The sequence below is a fragment of the Canis lupus genome, chromosome 20, assembly GCF_003254725.2.
Source record: "Canis lupus dingo isolate Sandy chromosome 20, ASM325472v2, whole genome shotgun sequence".
NCBI classification, from domain to species: domain Eukaryota; kingdom Metazoa; phylum Chordata; class Mammalia; order Carnivora; family Canidae; genus Canis; species Canis lupus.
Window position 1 is genome coordinate 18,105,459 of NC_064262.1, and position 18,899 is coordinate 18,124,357.

At 37.2% G+C, this 18,899-nt stretch overlaps 1 protein-coding gene across 3 annotated transcripts in view; it reads left to right on the top strand.

The window, feature by feature from the left end:
- The window catches only part of CNTN3 (contactin 3), a 327,484-nt gene that overhangs the window by 216,308 nt on the left and 92,277 nt on the right, over window positions 1-18,899 (top strand). For 2 of the 3 annotated variants that reach the window (XM_025451601.3, XM_025451602.3), the window contains 3 exons: window positions 15,568-15,771; window positions 17,408-17,510; window positions 18,016-18,200. In XM_025451601.3, the coding sequence (XP_025307386.1) occupies window positions 15,568-15,771; window positions 17,408-17,510; window positions 18,016-18,200 (492 nt within the window). Of the gene's footprint in view, window positions 1-13,935; window positions 14,075-15,567; window positions 15,772-17,407; window positions 17,511-18,015; window positions 18,201-18,899 lie in introns of those variants that run through there. The other variant, XM_035702741.2, reaches the window with a different exon arrangement.

Sequence of the window (18,899 nt, forward strand, 5' to 3'; positions counted from 1 at the left end):
GCTGATCATCCACCTTTGAATATTCTCCCTTTCACCCCTGAATGAGAATTCATCAATTAAAGAAAAGGAGAGAACATTTTTAATTACCAGGATCCCATTTTCTATGTATGATGTTAAAAATGTTAAATATAAATTGTTTCTTTTCCTACCTGTGTCATTATGTTTCCATTAAGGTTCAGGAGTGAAGTAGAATGGGGACCTTCTCTCATATTCATTTAATATCTGCATATTACCCAAAACAATGGCATGGAGATGAGCATTTAATTAACAGCTCTTCTGATTTTAAAGGGAGAGCGAGCTCTCAATATTCTCATAGGGATATGATGAGATATTTCCATTACTTAAGAGTAGAGACAGTGAACTGACATTTAGAAATGATTGTTCCCATTTGGAAATATTTCCAAAGCAAGTTAGAAATCGAAGTCCAAATCATTAGTAGCTTCCAGCGCCATGCAGAGCAAACATACCCACTCCCCAGCTCACTCAACACCACCTGCACTGAGAACCCTGTTTTTGCGGGAAATTTAGTTCATCTGATTAATTTAGCAGAAAGGATGCAGTGTTTTGTCATGCCTGCATTTTGAATATTTTTGGGTTCCAAGTTTGGTCCTATTACCTTTCCATTGAAATTAGTCCACATAACTTTTTCAGAATGCTTACACTGGCTTACATTTTCTCTTGAGAATAAAATTTTAATTCTAATTTTTCTGTTTAATTATTTTATTTTTCTCTGGTTCTGCCACTTGTTTTGATGAAAGTTTATTCTTGCCACATTTTCTTCTCTTTTTATATCTAATGGTATCTATATATCCAAAAGTGTATACCTTAGTATCTGCTAAAAGTACACTAAAATACTTAAAAAACAATTCCCACCACTCAACCTAGTGGGTTATAGGTGTCAATCTCCATGCACATTATCATTTTTTAGAGCTTCTCACCATCAACGAAGCATCGAAAATTTGTTTGACACCTGTTTGCCTTGCCCTCCCTACCAGGATCTTAAGCTCTTCCAGTTGGTTTGGTCTGCTCCCTAGTTCTGCCAGGGAAAATTCTATCTTCACTCCTTGAATCGAGGTAGGCTAGTTCACTTCAGAGCCCATGTTATTCAGCCCTGCCTCTCTGCTTTCTTCACAAAGCCTACATTTTGCATAGTTGACTTCTTTGTAAGGACCCCACAGAGGACAATCCAACAAGATCAAAACAACATCAAAGACAGTGACAAAAACCATAAATATTTATTGAGCACTCACACTATTTGTCATGCATGCCTGTGAGTGCTTTGTATTTTCTTCTTTAATCCACAGCCAAACCTATGGAGTAGGTGCTATTCTTATCTTTATTTTGAAAAAAAAAAAAAAAGGGGGGGAACTGAGGCATAGGGAGAAAAGGAAATTTTCCCTAAGGTTACATATCTGGCAGTACCATAACCAGAACTGGATCCTAGTCATGGTTTTTGGGGATTTTAAAAAAATAGTTATTTGGTTTTGGTTGGTTTGTTTGCCATTGACTCTTGTTTTTAACCAATACACTAGCTTGTCTTTTGTAGAAGTGAAACTATAAAGGAGATTATTCAGTATTTTAAGGAATGGAAGATATCATAAACACCAGTATTCCCCAACCCTTTTAAATTCATGGGTTCATTTTAACGTCACAATGTTACTATCACTCACATGATTGAGAAGATACAATGAGAAGACAGTTCTGTGTAGTGGCTTGGGCTCTGTTTCACATTGCCTGAGTTCAAATCCTTCTAACTTTATTACTTGGGGCTTCCCTAATTGTCTTAGTTGCTTCATCTGTGTAAAATAGGATGATAACAGTATTTGCCTCATAGACTCTTATGAGGATTAAATAAATTAATATGTAAAGGTGTTATCGGTATCTGGTGCTAAAATCAATATCAACATAGATTATTTTAGATTATTAGATTAAGTGTTCAATTTAGCTATTTTTATGGCTTTTTGTATTTTGGGGAGAGAAAATACATGATACCCAATATATGATACACAAGTCCTGATGTCACACTTCTTTATTTAATATACATTCTTGTCAATCACAGTGTAGCCTACACATTTTAAATAACAGGACATGTCTTTATGTTATATAACATATAATTTGTTCAGTCTCTCCATCAAGTACAGCATGCATATGGATTCTCTAGTCTTACAGCAATTGCACAATTCTCAGAGAAGCCATATTCCACAATTTGAAAACCAAAGCAGTCTCATGCAACCCTCTCCTTTTTCAGGAAAGGGAATCTGAGACCAGTGAGTTTAAGATAATTTATCAAAGGCACATAACCTAGAATGGGACAAAGTAATGTCTAAACCTCAAATCTCATGACTCTAACATGGAAATCCTTACTTCCAAAGATGTCCCAAAAAACTTATTTCAAGTTGTTTTTACAGTCCGAAAGATGGCTTGGTCAAGCACCATGTGTCCTTAAACAGTATTTTATGCTCTTTGAGTTTATGTTATCCCCATTATCTTTGCTGTTTTTCCTCATAAGCAATAAAAGAAGTGCCCCTTTGTATCTTTATATATCAGAGGCTGAAAGGAACTTTGGAGCTACAACAGAACAGTTTCCATGTTCTGTCTACCTGCTGTCATTACAAGTCATCAGGTACCCTACAGGGTTAATAATCAAATCCTTATTGCTAAGACCGTTCTCATCACCTTCATACATTTTCTCTGGTGAACAAATGGTACAAAAACAGATTTTCTAACTGGAATTTGAAATTTTATTATTTTTACCAGAGCCCAAGTATGTTAAGTGTCTATGAGTGACAGAAATAAAATATAGTAGCTACAAGGTTGCTTGATCTAAAACATAGCATGCTAAATATTCTTTGACGTAACACATTCAAATTGAAAGCTAGGAAAGCCCTTAATGCCATGCCAGTGGAAGGTCAACTAGTTGAATTTATAAAATAGAGAGATGAAGGAAATGAACATGCTCATAAATTTTCCAGAAGGTATGTTGTTGAAGTAAAATATAGCATAAAACAAATATGAGCAATTTCAGTAATTCCCAGAACCTTATACTACATATGGTCTCAAAAAAATAAATAAATAAATAAGACAGGAAAAGTGTCTAGAAGCAGAGGACTAGAGTTCCACGGGGTAACGAAAATAAATGCATTGCTTTCACTTAGAATACCAACTGCTGAAACGTAACTGACAGAAAGGTATTTATATCACCTCAGGTAATATTAAGGGAAAAGAATCAAAATAAGCAGGGTAAATCAGCAAGACAACTTGTTCAATGTGAATTTATTTAGAAAATAAAAATGCAGTATTGTTTGGGAGAATAAATAGATGAAGTAATACTGGATTAGGAAGGAATGAAGTTCAGAATACTTCCAGTGAAAGAGGATCAATGAACATTTATGTCAAACAGATTAACATTCCTTCATAAATTTATTCTTGACTTTTATCAAGGCAGAATCTAATGTTCTTATACTGTAGATCTGCATATTTACTTCTTGGAAAGAAAAGCTTTTCATCATATTAGCTGAAGAGCACTCACATGATGGCTGTTTTTTCTTTTCACAAGACCTATGTCCCCTTTACCAGCAGTGCTTTAGACAAAAATGTTTGAAAGAGGGAGCAGGTGGTTGCTTTGCATTTCTTTGTATTGTTTTAGGTAAATACATTTGGAGCCAAGAGAGAGAGAGAGAGAGAGAAGAAAGAAGAAAAAAAACAAAGAGCCAGTGCTCTCACACTATTATAATTTGTTTCTTATTTGAAAAATGTAAAAAGAAAGAAATTAATTGATGTAGTAAACATAAACTTGACCACATTTTAGAGACAACTGTCAATAGCACAATTAGATTATATTAAATAATTGAGCTGGTTTGAAAGGTCATTGTCTTTTTTTTTTTTTCCAACTGAAGATTATGGCATGAGCTTTGCAACCTTCTGCATAAGGCACAAATGAGCCCAGTTACTGACTGAAGTGTAATTAGGATGCATTTTTAAAACTCTGTCTGCCTCAATGGACTCCTGTTCTACAATTTTGAAAATCACAGTGAAGCCAATATTCACCCAATATTTTTATATTAGAAGAAGATTCAGATTAGAATCCTACTGGTCCCCTTATGAATGACTAGAAGAGTCATTAATCCATTAACCAGATATAGAAAAATAAGGGCTTCATAGCACTGGAATCCAGTGCTAAAGAATTCATAGTTGAAATGCTGCCTTTGACACACTCTCTATCAGCTTGTTATTCATCTATTCTTACACCTCTGCATTTATTGAGCAATACAGTGCACATTTATTAGTTAAATATGATGTTTGTAAACGGATAGCTGGGACGCTGAAAAATAAAATGGGGATAAGGAAAACCTACTGAAGTAGTAAGGGTAAGTCTACTATTAGAAATTAATATTAGATCAAAAAGTTCTTTGTAAAATAGAATCTCACATGATATGAATACCCATCAGTTTGAGGTGCTCATAATGTCAGGGTATGGACAGAATAAAAGCAATATATTATTTTCTTCCTAACTTTTACTTCTTACTGTTCCTGGATAGTATAAATTGTAAAAGGGTCCCTGAATTACAACCATTCAGATACTTCTCTAAGGATTTATCTTTCATTGACCAGAAATCATTCTTTGCACTGAATGGGGTATACTATAAAAAGAAAGCAATTAATAGAGAGGGATCAAATATAAAGTTACAACAATATTAAGGATTTGATAAATAAGCCAATTGGTCAACATAGTAAATCTTTAGAAACAAGGATCAGAAAGATGATTTCCAGAAAACGTCAAACATTAAGCAAATGAGAATTTTAACTAAAGTCTGCATTTGAGCAATAGGCTTTTATTTCTTTGTGGTATTTCTCTCTAACATCAGCAGGGCCTTTTTTTTCAGCTAGGTTATTAAAATCACAGAAAAAGCTATAGCAATTGTTTTCAGGCTTTGAAAGACATTTCTACAGAGTGATAGATTTTTCCCTGGACATATCTGCATAGCCAAGTAGGCAAGGACTAGAAACACTGGAGGCAGAGAAGAAATGTATGTGTAAACATGTGTGTTTATAATTGAGCATAACAAGGAAGGGATCAGGAGGTAATGGTATTTTTCTAACTCCTATCTTTTTTCAAAACCTACAAACTGTTATCTATATTTGACTTGAACCCGAGGCTGCTGTAAAGTGTCCTGAGTACATCTGTTAGTACCTAAAGAGGTTGGCATTTATAGAGCCTTATGGATGAGAAGGACAGGAATTACTTTTAATGCTAGATTTTGGGGGCATTCTGTTTTGTTACCAAGTTTATGTACTCAGATATAATTGCATAACCTGCCCTAATCAGACATTTAGTCACTTTTTAAAAATTAGGTGACTTTGTACTATTTCAGAAGTATACTTTATAATGAAACCACTACCATTTAAAATCTATTATTCAGAGAAGTTACAGACTCCAGAGGGTAAAGATCTATTATAAAATGTTTTTATATAGTACTAAACTATTTTGATGAACAGTTTGATGTGCTATTAATGGCAAATAGTAGTACTGTGTATGTATGTGTGTGTGTGTGTGTGTGAGAGAGAGAGAGAGAGAGAAATATTAATTTTTCATCTTCCTGAGAACTCATTTATTGTACTCAGTAAAAAGGCCCCTGTGATTTGGTAGGATGACTTCATCCTCTGCTAATAAACTCATTCTATTTACCAGTGATAGTGGACATTTTATTCTGCTATTAAAAAAAAAATCACCCACATAGCAAGAAGAGAAATTTCAAGTGCCCATGACATTCCTTAAGAAAATGAGACCTAATGACGAATGCACAGTTATTGTGATGCTCCTTTATCCACTAGTCCTTAATTATTCCAGTTACTTTTATTACATGTTTTCCCCATCTATAGAGTTCTTTTGTATCATTTGCAACCCAATGAAACCCCTGTCTGAAATTAGCTTCTGAGAGTTGATGTGGGATTTGTAACCCAAAAGTACTACCTTTGGATTCATTAAAGGGTGGGCTTATACTAGGAAATTTCCATTTTGCAAGGACAGTGTAAATTCTGCATATCATTTTAATAGCAAGGCAGGTCAATCAAATTATAATTGGCTCCAATTAACACTCTCAGGAGCTGTAGGATTCCTTAGCTTCTCCTGGATTGCACTTAAAAGGAAAATGTTATTTACTGTCACTGAAGTCATAAAAAATGTCCATTATTCAGTATAAGTGATGAGGAAAGTGCAAACCTGGCAAGAGGGATTTGACATAGAGTTAAGATCTGCACACCAATATACACATTGCATCAAGCATGGCATTGTGCGAAATGTGCTGTTACAAAGCACTTTCTTTTAGCTGCACAAGCAGGCCTTGGCAATGAAACTTGTAGTCATCCGCAGCATTTGGGTTTTGAGCTAATCTTAAAATTGCTTTCTACCATTTTCAGAGCCTTGAACTCCTTGGAAAAGCATATTTTTATCATAAAAATGAGGAAGCAGAAAAGAAATGCATTATATTCCCAAGTCTCTCTTACCTTAGGATCTGACTCTTATCATTTTTGGGGTTTCTGCCTGAGTTTCATCATATAGCAGAAATTCCACACACAACCCAGGAGTTGCAGTAACTGCAGGTTGGGTCTGTGACAAGACAAGATTGTCCTGTCTTCATAAGACATCAGAGTAAACTGGCCCGTCCTGATTAGGTATTATTTTCTCTTGGAAAAACTTAAACTACTTTCTTTAACAATGACATGCTTCTTTAGCACCCTGGTGAAGGGAACTAGGTCAGTAAATGTCTTGCCCATTTTTTTGCTCCTTCCCATTCTCAGTTACCTGAAATCATTGCTGCACACCAGGGTTGGAGTGTCATTGAAGTTGGCGCCCACTTGCACGTACTCATCATGAGATTTTGGAACAAGGAGACAAGGGTGGGGTCAGTCCATTGAAACAACTTGTATTAAGGATGGGAGAGGGCTCGTTCTCTGGGGAAAATTAAAAAATTCTTCATGAGAAAAAGAAATGTGTGGGTCCAAGCAAGAATAAAGAATGACCTCTAGAGGGCTCCCTACATTTCTGCATCAACAGATATGGAGGAAAGAACTCTGGCACCACATCAGTTTTTGTGGCCAGGGTACCAGGAAAGAGATGAAGGAACTTGTTAGAAGAGCTTCCCTGGCATTAAAAATGAAGACAGGAGCACCTGGTGGCTCAGTCAGTTAGGGTTCCAACTCTTGGTTTTGGCTCAGGTCATGATGTCAGGGTCCTGGGATCAAGCCCTGAGTCAGACTCCATGCTCAGCAGGGAGTCAGCTCTAGGTTCTTTCTTTCTCTCCTTCTGCCCTTCCCCCAGGACTCTTTCTTTCTCTGTCTCTCTAAAATAAGTAAATAAATATTGAAAAAAAAATGAACACAGCCTTGTGGAGTCACAATACAATGGGAGATGCAGGGACCCACTGAAAATATTCCTGTTTCTTAATATATTTATTTTTTTTAATTTTTATTTATTTATGATAGTCACACACAGAGAGAGAGAGAGAGAGAGAGAGAGGGGCAGAGACATAGGCAGAGGGAGAAGCAGGCTCCATGCACAGGGAGCCCGACGTGGGATTCGATCCCGGTTCTCCAGGATTGCGCCCTGGGCCAAAGGCAGGCGCTAAACCGCTGCGCCACCCAGGGATCCCCAATATTCCTGTTTCTGAAAGAAAATGGTAGAACCAAAAATGATGATCAGAAAACACATCAGAAAACTGCGTTATCTCTTGGAAACTTTTGTGAAGCTATGGAAATGACTCGTGTATACTCTCAAAAGGTGACGGGGCTAAAGCAAAAGAGAAGAGTACAGAAGATTAAGGAGACTGGCCTTTGTGAAGCTTCATGTGGTGGTTAGGACAATATGACAGCCTTATAAGGAAGAGAGGAGTAAAAGTAAAGTAAGGCAGGTAAAGGTCACCGAACTCATAACTTGGTCCTTGGCTAATACTAACCTAGAACACAAATTAGCAAACTTTTTCTTAAAATTTTAGTCAGATAAATATTTTAGCCTTTATGGGCCATATAGTCTCTGTTGCAGCTATTCAGACCTGCTTTGGTAGCATAAAAGCAGCCACGGACAAGAATAATTGGATGAATGTGAGTAGGTTCCAAAATATTTAGTTTACAAAGCAGATAGCAGATTAGACTTGATGCTGTAGTTTTACTTTGCTGACTCCTGGCTTAGAATCAGCCCAGAAGTATGAAAATGTAAAGGAATGACATTTTTAGTTTTTTTTTTTCCTCGATCATTGTTCTCTTTTTCTGAGGATCCTCAAAAGTCACAGTTTAGTACTCTAAGTAAAAATAGATTAGACAGACATTTATAGGCTAACAAGGAAACCTGCAGTATATGTAATGTTGCCCTCAATGCAACAACTTACAAAACAGCTTTTGAAAGATAAAACAATGAAATGTTGGTGATGTCCATAGATACCTTCTGCTTTGATGATACAGACTTTTCAGTCCTAACCAGTGATGTTTTGCTCTTTGAACCTTAAATTATCTTCAGTTTTCTACATGGCTTTCGAGTTATGTACTGCCTCAGACCCTCCATCAGTGAGTGTCATCTCTAAGCTCCATAGTAAAATTTCCTTCCTAAATGTCTGAATCAATGATATAAATCTTGAATGACATCCAGCAAGTTCCCACAAACTCCTAATATTCCTTCTTTTCAGGTAGATCAAACTTTCCAGTTGGCACCAGAGAAAATAACCAAGGTTACTTCTACAGTTTTGTTCAACTGCAGTTTTATTTGACAGCTTCTTCTAGAAAATGCCTATACAAAGGATTAAATCTCCCTCATAATAGAATTTCATAATGAAACTAGAAATAAACCCTTAAATGTCACTAGTATATGTATTAATGTATCTCCAGATAAACACTAGAGTGACATATTTCCTGTTAAATTGACTGGCCTTGTACTTAAGTGACCTGGGAAAGAATGTGGCTGGAGGAGTGATGTCATTCATCACATATTACTTTTTTAGAAAGCAGTTTCCACACTTCATTATCTTAATTTATGGCTCTGATTGGTAAAGCCTCTTTGCTCTCTACTAAAAAATATTCACATACCTAATATTAACGTAGTGTTGTTAATAGAAAGCCCAGTGGCCAAGTAGTTTTGGCATAATGTGTTTGTGATTTACACCACAGGTTATGACAGATTTTGTAAAGTCTAGTTTGAGTATATAAAATTATCATCTTTATTATAGCTTTGTATTTATCATCATACATAAAATGATGTTGAAAAATCTCCAAAGAATGCTGATTTGATGTATATTTTACTTTGCAGTGTACAATTAATGTTTATTGCAAATGCAGATTTTTATGATAAGTAAACTCTGATGGTATTACAGCAGATTTTTTTTTAGTTTAATCAGAATGCAATAAATCACATAATTCTCTAATGTTTTCAATCAGAGTGATGCCATACATTTTAACATGGTCATGCAGGCAATAAATGAAATACTGCAGATCTTCTCTCTGAGACATAAAAGTTATGTCTCATTCCATCTCAATAAGAAAGTCTGTAAAGAAAGGTAGGTAGGTGCTACAAATTTCTGTTGTAGCTGTCATGGCTGTATATACCATATTAAACACAGGTTTGATTTCTTTCTGTAAGTTGTCAAGGGTCTGAATCTTTGTGTGTTTTTGTTTTGTTTTGGCTTTTTTTTAGTGGGGGGAGGGTAGTGCAGTGGGTGAGGGAAAGGGAGAGAATCTCAAGCAGACTCCATGCCCAGCATGGAACCCAAAGTGGGGCTCAATCTCATGACCCTGAGAGCATGACCTGAACTGAAACCAAGAGTCAGAAGCTTAACCAGACTGAGCCACTTAGGCATCCCAAGGATCTGAATCTTTGTATAAAACAGAACACTAATTCGTTCATTTGCTTTGAGGTTGTGATTTGCTCTTTTGGAATACCTCACCCTTTGCCACTGTATTGGTCTTAAAATCACTTTATATGAAATAGGATTCTTCTGTAGGCCTTCTAAGTGTAGGCTTTCTCTTTTTTTTTTTTTTTATTTATTTTTTGTCTCTGGTCATTGTTTTTCTTTGGAAATTTTCTCTCTACCACTTAGCACTGCACCTAGACTTAATAATAACACCTGATTGTTACCTATTATCATTATTTCTATTGGTTTCCTCTTGCTAGTATGACAAATTACCACAAATTTAGTGCTTTAAAACACCATGGATTTATTATCTTACAATTCTGTAAGTCAGAAGTCCAATACAGGTGTCCCAGAGCTAAAATCAACATGCCAGATGTTGACAGGGCTGCTGAAAGCTCCAAAGGCTCTAGGGGAGAATCCATTGTCTTGCCTCTTCCAGCTTCTAGATGCCACCTGTTTTCCTTGACTCATGGCTCTGTCTTCCATCTTCAGATTGAAGTGGGAGAGCTAGGTTCTTGTCTCACTGAACCGAAGAATGAATCTCACAGACAAAGGAGAGTGAGTAAAGCGATAGAAGAGTATTAAGCAAGGGCATAGAAAAAGCTCCCGGGAGTGAAAGGGGTCCCAACAGGGTTGCCAGCGTGGGCCTCCCTCCCCTGACAGTTTTTTATTCAGAACTGACTGGGAACCTTGTGGCCTTATCATTCTTGAGATGCCCTGGTTTGAATAAGGAGTGGTGATAACATCTTTTTTTTTTTAAAGATTTTATTTATTTATCCTTCAGGGACACAGAGAGAGAGAGATAGAGAGAGGCAGAGACACAGGCAGGGGGAGAAGCAGGCTCCATGCAGGGAGCCCGACATGGGACCCAATCCCGGGTCTCCAGGATCACACCCTGGGCTGAAGGCAGCGCTAAACCGCTGAGCCACCCAGGATGCCCGGTGATAACATCTTTAATGGCTTCATTTGGGGTCTGGTCATTTTTTGTTGGTCACAGGCAACTATCAAGAAAAAAGAAAAAAAAAAAATCCTCCCCACCCACACCAAGGCAGGGTAGTCTGGTTTGTTCTCTTTTCTCTGGTTTCCTAACATCTCAGCATTTTGGGAATTTCTCTGAGCCTGATCACATAGTCCCTTATCTATCTCTCCCTACCTAGCCCCACCTGTCCCTTCCTCAAGATCAAGAGCATAGCATCTTCAAATAGCACTCTCTGGCTGACGCCCCTGCTTCCACAGTTCCAGTTCCTTTTCTCTGACCCTCTTGCTTCCCTCTTACAAGGACTTTTAGTATTACATTTCCCCCACCCCTGATAATCCAGGATAATCTTCCCATCTCCGTATCCTTAATTTAATCACATCTGCAGAGCCCTTCTTTTCATGTCAGGTAATATGTTCAAGATTTCAGGGATTAGAGTGATGAAATATTCTAGGGGTCATGATTCAGCCTCCCATGCCATTATTAGGCCCAATCTCTCTCATACATTTACATTTAAAGGTCTCACCTACCCATTGGGCATTTACTTCTAGGTTACCTGCCTGAGTCTCAAAATCAATTTATAGTACAACCTCTTCCATCCCTAAAGTGGCTCTTGTTTCTGCTCTCTTGTTTTTCCTGTTTATCCCAGCTCAATACCTTAGAGTTCGATTTTTGTGCTGCTCATCAAAGATCCTTTTTTCTCCTGTAGCTGTGAGAATATACTATTTGGCAGAAATAGTGGAGGAAGACCACTATGGTATTCTGGTTATAATATATTCCAATAGTTAGGACCATAGTATTGCACTTTTAATTCAAAAGTATACATACTATGCTATTAGGATGTGAAGAGAGAGGGAGTGTTATTGAAAACTCTTTAAAATTTCTTTCTACAGGGGCACCTAGGTGGCTCAGTGGTTGAGCCTCTGCCTTTGGCTCAGACCATGATCCCAGAGTCCCTGGATCAAGTCCTGCATCAGGCTCCCTATGGGAGCCTGCTTCTCCCTCTGCCTATGTCTCTGCCTCTCTCTGTGTGTCCCTCATGAATAAATAAATAAGATCTTTTTAAAAAAAAAAAAAGTCTTTCTACACTGTTTAATATACAGGGAGTATACAGTCCACATGATTGTGTGAAGATCACATATACAACATGCCTTGGGTGATGGTTTACAAATATAATAAACCCTTTGTAATTCAAGGAATACCTGTATGCTATTCTGAGATAGATCCCAAATCTGCCTGATTGTTACACAGTTTGTCAAAGAGGAATGCAGGAGTGCAAATTCCTGCAAAAGAGCAGCTTTTCTCCACTGCATTCTCAAGTTACAAGTAAGTGATGGCTTTAGGGCTTCTGCTCAGTAATATAGCCTAGGGGGATGAAGATTCTATTGTTTCTAATTTGTTTGGTGGGGATCTCAGGGTGGGTTTACACCATTTTCCTCTGGGATGCTGATTTGTCAGGGCTTGTGTGGAGGGTAGGTGCTAAGAATCAATTAGGAATTAGTTTGTAAATTTGAAAAGTCTGAGGGTGAGGTGAGGGGATTAAACAGTTATTGAAAAGGAGGTCAGTAATAGAGGATATTTCCTGAGGGTCTAAGGGAAGGGGCAATTTCTAACACAGAGGAGAGTCTGTTACTCCGTTTCAGCAGCATTGTGTCAGTTCAAGTGTTCTGAGAAGCAGACTCCAAGATGGGATTAGAGGATCAGACTTGCTATTAAAAAAAAATAATAAAGAAAAAATCCTGGAGAAAATGCCTGTGAAGGTTAAACGGTGAAGAAGCAGAAATTGGTAGAGGAAACTCCAGTCTGAAATTCAAATCTACTATCTCTGAGCAAAGAGAGGAGAAGAAAATTTGGATAGGAAGAAAGCCAAATCACTGTGAAGTTCTGAGAATATCATGACTATTACCTGATGGGACGTCTCCAACCTGAATTGCCCAATGGGGGACATCCTGCAACAGGGGGAATGAGCCAGCATGAACACCCCAGTGGGGTTCATCGTTTAGCTAGAAGCAGCCCCAGGAAAGTGTAGCCACAGCACTCCACTCATAGGCTAGCAGGTGGAGGCCACCAGTTAACTGTGTTCTATGAAGTTCTCCTGAAGTGAGACCTAAGTGGGACACTTCCATATCTATCACAACCCACCCTTCAATCCAGCCATATTCACTTCTCCGTGCTCATTTTGTGAGCAGCTTAAAATGATTTTAATTTTGACTTTCTTCTCTTCTAACAGTCCTTCATTACAGGGGTCATATAAGCAAAGCCACCATAGTATCTGTATAACAATATAATGATAATACACTATTTAAATCTTGAAAGTATTGATTTGGGATTTAAAAAATGCTAAAGTGGAGCCTTACAGCATTTCAGTCAAAATGACATATGTAATATTTATTCCAAATTGTTGCATGTGCTTATTGATCAGACATTCTCCTTGCTATATAGTATTTCTTACATGAATTTATTAGATTTTAGGTTTTTTAGATTCTGCATCTGCGTTCTTCCCACCAGCAATTCTTAGTTTAGTATAAACTGGTTTAATAAGGTTGATTTCTTGTTCTTCACACCCAACTGAGGTATGTTATGTTGGGGAGCAGTGGAAGTTTTACACTTACTGGATAAAAGGGATATTTTTAAATTAAAAAAATAAAAGAGAGTGAGGCAATCCTATTAATTTCATGGATAGAATACTTTGAAAGGCAGAATGAGATGGCTTTGTCTTCTCTAAAGCAAGGTGAGGTTACAGAGTTAGGGGACAGGGGATGTTGGGTGGGACGGCATGCTTAGTGCAACAGGAAGAGCCTGGGGAACTGAGGCTTCCACACCTGTCAGTTTCAACAATTGCATAACTAATCCAGCCTCCCTGACCAGCATTCTTTAACTCTGTGGTTTATTTAGTACTATTTTAAGAGCAAAGCACCATCTCAGTAAGCATGAGGCTAGCGGGGGAGTGGATGTTTGAGACATGTTTCATTTTCATACAGTCCAACAAACAACTTTGGATTTCACAGCCTATCAGGTGACTGATTGAAATTTCCTGAAACACCCTACTGCTATTATAACGTGATGTGGAGAGCAGTTCAAGGTTAAAAATCCGTGTTTCTAAATGTGCTCCCAGTTTGCCCTTGACTTGCTAACCTTTGGAATCATCAAACATTTGTATTTGCTTGAAGGCAGAAGGAAGTCAGTGGTTTCTCATTGCTACCAGGTACTTAACATTTTCTCTTCCCTGCCAACTTTTCATATGCTCTTCACTTCATCTGGAGTGCTTTTCTCCCTGCCTGTCAGAATGTTCTTCTATCCTTTAAGATCTGCTGTTTAGTCATGAGAGAATGTCACCTGTCCTTCCTCTGAAATCCAGAGTAACTCTCACCCAGACCTTTTACACTGTCTCGTTGTTATTTGTATACTGAGTTACTGTCCACCTCTGCCAAATGCGAAGACCCTTTGCCACTGAAGTAGTGTCTTAAGTATATTTTCAATTTGTTACTAAATTTATTTTGATTACATACATTTTCCAAAAATTCTTTTGAAAAAGCATTACAGCAACGAACCAATACAATAAGGTTGATGAAATTGTAAAACACAGTAGGGCCGTGGAAAAAAAGGAATCAAATAAGCCAACCATGGTTAAGTGTGCTTAAATTACAACTTGCCTCTAAAAAATACGGGCATCTAGAACAATGCAGCATTGTATGATTTACCCTCATTATCACAGAGTAGAAGAACATTATTAGTTCCTTTGGAGAAAGTTGGTTTACCTTGACCCAAAAAGTCAAGAAAACTCTCACATTGGACTTTACATAGGAGATAATAGTGTAATTATATCCTTAATTAACTCAATAAATGTTTACTGAGAACTGTTCAGTATCTTTGGATATTCCATTTTGCTAATTGGGTGGGGCAGGGCAGTCAGGATAAAAGTTGACCTCAATGTTTACCAAGCAATGGAAGGACAGATAAGTAGACCATTACATACAAAGCAGTAAGTGCTTTAACCTATGTGAGCTTAAGAGTTGCTCTAGAATATAGGAGAACCCACTCTGAGGACGAGGATGAAGGAAGACCCGTCCTCTCTGAGGAGGTGATTCCTTATATTTGGAACTAAGCTTTGAAAACCATCTGGAAGTTACTCTGGCAGAAGGGGGTTTAGTGTTGAAAGGTTGTGGGAGAGAGGCAAGAGAGTGAACAGAAAACAAGGACACTGCAGCTTTCTAGAGCAGCACATGCAAAGGCACCCACGTGGTAAGGCTTTAAGCAGGGGTCTAATTGTGCAGAATTTCCTATTCAGGTTAAGAAATTTTGCATTATTCTCAAGAATACCAAGAAATTACAGAAAAGTTATATCAAAAACTGAAAGGACGGGATCGGTAATTTGAAAGAGTGTAGAATGTGTGGTGTGGAGACACAAAATAAAAGGGAGGAAAACCGAAGCGAGAGAGACTTGTCAGGAGGTGTCAGGAGTAGTGATAATGATGATGGTGATAATATTGCTCCCACAAGAATGCTAATCAGCAGTGTCCTCCACCGTAATGCAGAATGACCGCAGAATCAGTTCACAGAACTCTTTCTCTTCATGACCTGCAATAAATGCACTCAGCATTGCTTTGCAGTAAAGGTGATTTTGTGTATTTTTTAGTTATAATATGGAAAAAAACTTTCTTTAATGATGGAATTTCTTTTACCCCCAAACTTTGTTAGAACTATCATATGCTTGGATCTTCAATGAATATCCATCATTTGTTGAAGAAGATAGTCGGAGATTTGTCTCTCAAGAGACAGGCCATCTCTACATAGCCAAGGTCGAGCCATCCGATGTGGGTAATTACACATGTGTGGTGACCAGTACAGTGACGAAAGCCAGAGTGCTGGGCTCCCCAACTCCTCTGGTGCTACGTTCTGATGGTAGGAAATATTTCAAGGTGCAATTCTAAATGTAAATGTTGGGAATACATCCAAAAACAAAGGGAAAAGGTGAAAAGTATATCATGGATTATTTCATTTTGGGGCAAACAAAAAAAATTATGAGTACAGCGATGCAGATTATTTCATTAACATAGGTCCTTGTTCCTAATCCTTACCCAGGACCAGCTTCATAGTTTTTAAGGACCAGAGCAAAATAATAATCGTGGATCCATTGTTCAGAAATTATTAAGAATTTCAAGATGATGATAGGAGACCATCAAACCAAGCATGAGGTTCTTCTAAGCCTCTGGCTCAGGTTACATTGTCATGAACCACTTGTCCTGATTTTGGTCACCTTGAGGTTCTTAAAAGTTTGGTTGTTTTGTTATAGGATATAAAGTATCTCTTAAAAATGTTTTCAAATGTACTCTAGATTCCCAAAGCTTACTCATTTTATTTTTTATTTTTTAAAAAGATTTTTATGTATTTATTCATGAGAGACACAGAGAGAGGCAGAGACATAGGCAGAAGGAGAAGCAGGCTCCCTGTGGGGAGCCCAATGCGGGACTTGATCCCAGGACCCCTGGATCATGCCCTGAGCTGAAGGCAGATGCTCATTCACTGAGCCACCCAGGTGTCTCAAAGCTTATTCATTTCATAACTGAAAGTTTGTACTCTTTGACCAACCTCTCCCCATTTCCCCCACCTCCAACAACATAGTCATAATAGTTAATAATATTGTACTGTATATTTGAAATTTGCTGAGAGAGTAGACCTGAGGTGTTCTTACCACAGAATATTTAGAAATTAAATGGTATCTATGTGAGGTGCTAGATGTGTTAACTTGACTGACATAATCATTTAAGAATGTATATACATATATAAATCATCACATTGAACACAGTAAAAAAAATCGGGCTGTGCCTTCTAAATTTATATAATCTTTATTTGCTAATCATACCTCAGTAAAGCTGAAAATGAAAACATGTGTTCCCTCAACTCCTTTATGGCTATTTCAAGGGAGCACATGAACTTCAGAGGAAACAGATTTGTAAGCCTGCATAACTGCCCCACTTACACAAAGCCATATCTGATAAAGCACCATGCCATGACCACATATTATCTAAACATTTCCTTCCAGTCAGTTATAATTGAATTTGACCTTTCTCATTTATTAAGTTACTGTTTTTCGTCTCCAGGGTGCCATTTAATAAGTTTAAGATTGGTTTCTCTGCTACCAGGGTACCATTAAGTAAATTCCCTCCCATAATTTTTGCTCTTTAGGATATTTCAAGAAGTCATAATACATTGTATATTTCAGTTTGACTAGAAATGTCCAGATTAAATACAGAATAAAAAAGCCCCCCTTTTACACAATGTAAAGGGTATAATGGTTTTCTTGGAACTGCTCTATAAGCAGTAAATTTATGAATCACAGAATCTGAGGTCCCTGATGTTTAATAATGTTGCATATTTGGCCCAGTTAGCTCTGCTTTTAAAAGTACCTAATGGATGGCTAGTAATTTAAATCATTAGAGAAACTAGTTCAAAATGGAGCAAAAGAAAGTTTTATTGAAGAAAAATGAGATAATTCCATAGGAAACATTGAAACTATTAACCTCTTATGGCTTTACAGGTGTGATGGGTGAATATGAGCCAAAAATAGAAGTACAATTTCCAGAAACTCTTCCGGCAGCTAAAGGAGCAACTGTGAAATTGGAATGTTTTGCTCTTGGAAAGTAAGTTTTGTAACACTTACCCCAATGTGCTGAAATATTAGTTTGCCGTAAAAGATCAAAATAGTTTTTGACAGAGTCTTCTTGTCCTTATTTTCTAAAATTTTCTTTCATTTAGAAGCAAAGGAAAAATAAAATATAAGAATGCACATACATAATTTAGGTTGAAGCTTGAAAGGCAATTCGCAGAAAATGACTGTGCCTGCCTAATTTCATGAACTAGATTGCTGTTATTTTTCTTTTGCTTGTTCATTTGTCATAATACAATGGAGACGTGTTCCTCTTTTTTCTTTAAGTCATGAATTAACTCAAGAAAATGCACACCTTATTAAAATATCAACTTAGGTAAATCCTTGTATCAGGTTTATGTAATTGACAACTGGAGATGTTCTGCATTGGAAACCTGGTGCCTTTTTGCTCTATCCTAACAAAAGGTTCCTTTTGTAGGGCCTAAGATGCATCCAGGCATCTGTGTAAAAGAGCAATAACTTGACAATTTTCTGCTTAGCCCTGTACCTCAGATTAATTGGAGGAGAAGTGACGGACTGCCGTTTTCCAGTAAAATTAAACTGAGAAAGTTCAATGGCGTGCTTGAAATCCCCAACTTCCAACAGGAAGATACGGGTTCCTATGAATGCATTGCTGAGAATTCACGAGGAAGAAATGTCGCCAGAGGGCGTCTCACTTACTATGGTGAGTATCTACTTTGGGCAAATGGAATTTTTAGCTTTTGCTCTCTCAACAAAATATTGTTGGGCAGTGGGAAGTTATGACAGGATGCCAATGTTCACCTTGTTCTCTTTTGAGTTTTGTTAAAGGAGGATGAATATTTAGGAGGAATTAAGAAGCAGTACCATTTTGTGGTGAAGTCGGAGGCATGACATAGTCTTTTTGCATTTTAAAACGATTCATATAATAACGAATATTTCATTTTTTTCTATGAGTAATGCTTTTATACACTTGGTCATATCACGGAGCAATCTCCTTTGTGTCTATCCTCTCCCCTAGAAAATGTGACTGTATCTTTCTTTATGATCTTTACTACACAGAAAGAAACTGTTTACAGAGAGAACTTGTAATTACTGCATTAGACAAACCACATCAAGTCAGGCTGAAGTTCTTTGGTATTAATTCTCTCCCTTCCAATAATGTAACTGTGCTGTGTTTGCTTCCTTTAATTTATAATCATTTATTTGATGTACTGTTCAGTTTGGATAAGGAAAGGATAATAATGCTACATTTATTTAGAGTCATTTGGTATAGGAAAATTAAATTATCCTTTTTGTTTTCAGATCATTTTTATTAAGAAAAGTAAGTTTTTTGAAGAAAGCATGATTTAGGAAGCATAAATACATGATTTTACAAAATGTACTGTAATATATAGGAAGATAT